The sequence below is a fragment of the Fonticula alba genome (assembly GCF_000388065.1).
Source record: "Fonticula alba strain ATCC 38817 unplaced genomic scaffold supercont2.2, whole genome shotgun sequence".
NCBI lineage: Eukaryota > Rotosphaerida > Fonticulaceae > Fonticula > Fonticula alba.
In genome coordinates this window covers 1988870-1990288 of record NW_009242972.1, presented here as the reverse complement: position 1 = coordinate 1990288, position 1419 = coordinate 1988870, and the positions used below count along the sequence as shown (strand labels likewise).

Genomic DNA, 1419 nt, shown 5'->3' with positions numbered 1-1419 from the left:
CCCCTCGGGCTCTCCCCCCCTCCCCCCCCCCCCCGCGCGCTGCTCCGCCGCAGACTTCGACCCGAACTTCATCGGGCTCACCGGCACGCGCGAGGCCCTCGGCCAGGCGGCCCGCGCCTACCGCGTCTACTTCTCGCCCATCCCCCAGTCGCTGGGCGGCGAGGATTACCTGGTGGACCACTCGATCTTCGTCTACCTGCTGGACCCGGCCGGTCGCTTTGTCGACTTCTACGGCCAGAACACCCCCGCCGAGGAGATGGCCACCGGCATCTGGGAGCACATCCAGTCCTACACCCCGCCGACCGATGTTGAGCCGGCTGCCGGGCCCACCGGCAAGGTCCAGCCGGTCCCGGCCCCGGCCTCGGCCACCATCCAGCCGGCCGCCCCCGCTGCCGCCGCCGCCGCTCCTGCCTCCTCCTAGTCACGCCGCCCTTGAAGGGCGTCTGGCCAGCCCGCGCAAAAGACAGCGAACGAGGCCCGGCGACCCGGAGCCGAGATGCCGTCCCGCCACATCTCGCCCCTCCCCGTCCCTCCCCGTCCCTCCCGGCCTCTTCAGCGCGCCCCCTCCCCCCCCTCCCCCCCTCCCCCTCTTGTGGCCTGCGAGGCGGCCCCGACCGAAAAATAGACCCCCGCCCGCACTCGACCCGCCCTGCGTTGGCACCACTCACGCAATGGCGTCCGCGACCTCAGACGATCGTCGTGTGTGATCATGTGCCGCGGCCGGGGCCTCGCATGACCCGCGACGTGATTCACGATCGTCGAAATATGGGACATCGGTGTGGCCATTTTCAGCGAGGTTGAGCGTGTCCGAAACTCCGCTGGCCGGGGGGGGGGGGCGGGGAAGGGCGGCTGCGTATTTTTAAGAGCATGCATGTGTGTGGAGAAGGACCCGTGTGGATGCGTGCGGCGGGGGGAGGGACAGAGCGAAAGAAAGACAAATGGGACGGAGAGCGCCTGTGCGCCCCCGCCGGGCCGGATGCCCCGGGGGCCCACAACTCCAGCGGCCCCTCGGTGCCAGCCGGACACAGGACGCCGAGGGCCGGAAGGGGAGCGACACCGAGGAAACGGCGGTCGGAGCGGGGGCGATACAGGTGGGGCATGCCCGCTGGGGCCGATCTAACGCGTTCAACGCCGATGGCTGGCGGACGGAGGCCCCCCCCCCCCCCCCCCCCCCGCCTCGCGCCCCCGCACCCTCCCCCAAAGCGGCGCCCGAGCACCTGGGCGTGAATTTGTCGCTCCCGTTCTCCCGAATCCCGGCCCGGATGTCCCGGCGCCCGCCCCGCACCGGCGGTTTTCCCCACACACTCCCACCGACGCGCCGGCCCGCGGCGCGCAGCCATGTCGGGCGCGCCCCGCCCCCCCCCGGCGTGAGAGTGCGCACGCCACACCAGGACAGCCCTTTCCCGGCCCCTGCCGCCC

The 1419-nt window shown here is 72.6% G+C and overlaps 2 protein-coding genes across 2 annotated transcripts in view; both read left to right on the top strand.

The window, feature by feature from the left end:
• Positions 1–579, top strand: part of H696_01443 (hypothetical protein) — a gene marked incomplete at its 5' end in the record, with an annotated part of 1938 nt that extends 1359 nt beyond the window's left edge. Inside the window, one exon of the mRNA XM_009495340.1 lies at positions 54–579. Coding sequence (XP_009493615.1) covers positions 54–421 — 368 coding nt within the window. The 3' untranslated portion in view covers positions 422–579. The remainder of the gene's footprint in view (positions 1–53) is intronic.
• Positions 580–1262: 683 nt separating this feature from the next.
• Positions 1263–1419, top strand: part of H696_01442 (hypothetical protein) — a gene marked incomplete at both ends in the record, with an annotated part of 2817 nt that continues 2660 nt past the window's right edge. The window contains one exon of the mRNA XM_009495339.1: positions 1263–1373. Coding sequence (XP_009493614.1) covers positions 1263–1373 — 111 coding nt within the window. The remainder of the gene's footprint in view (positions 1374–1419) is intronic.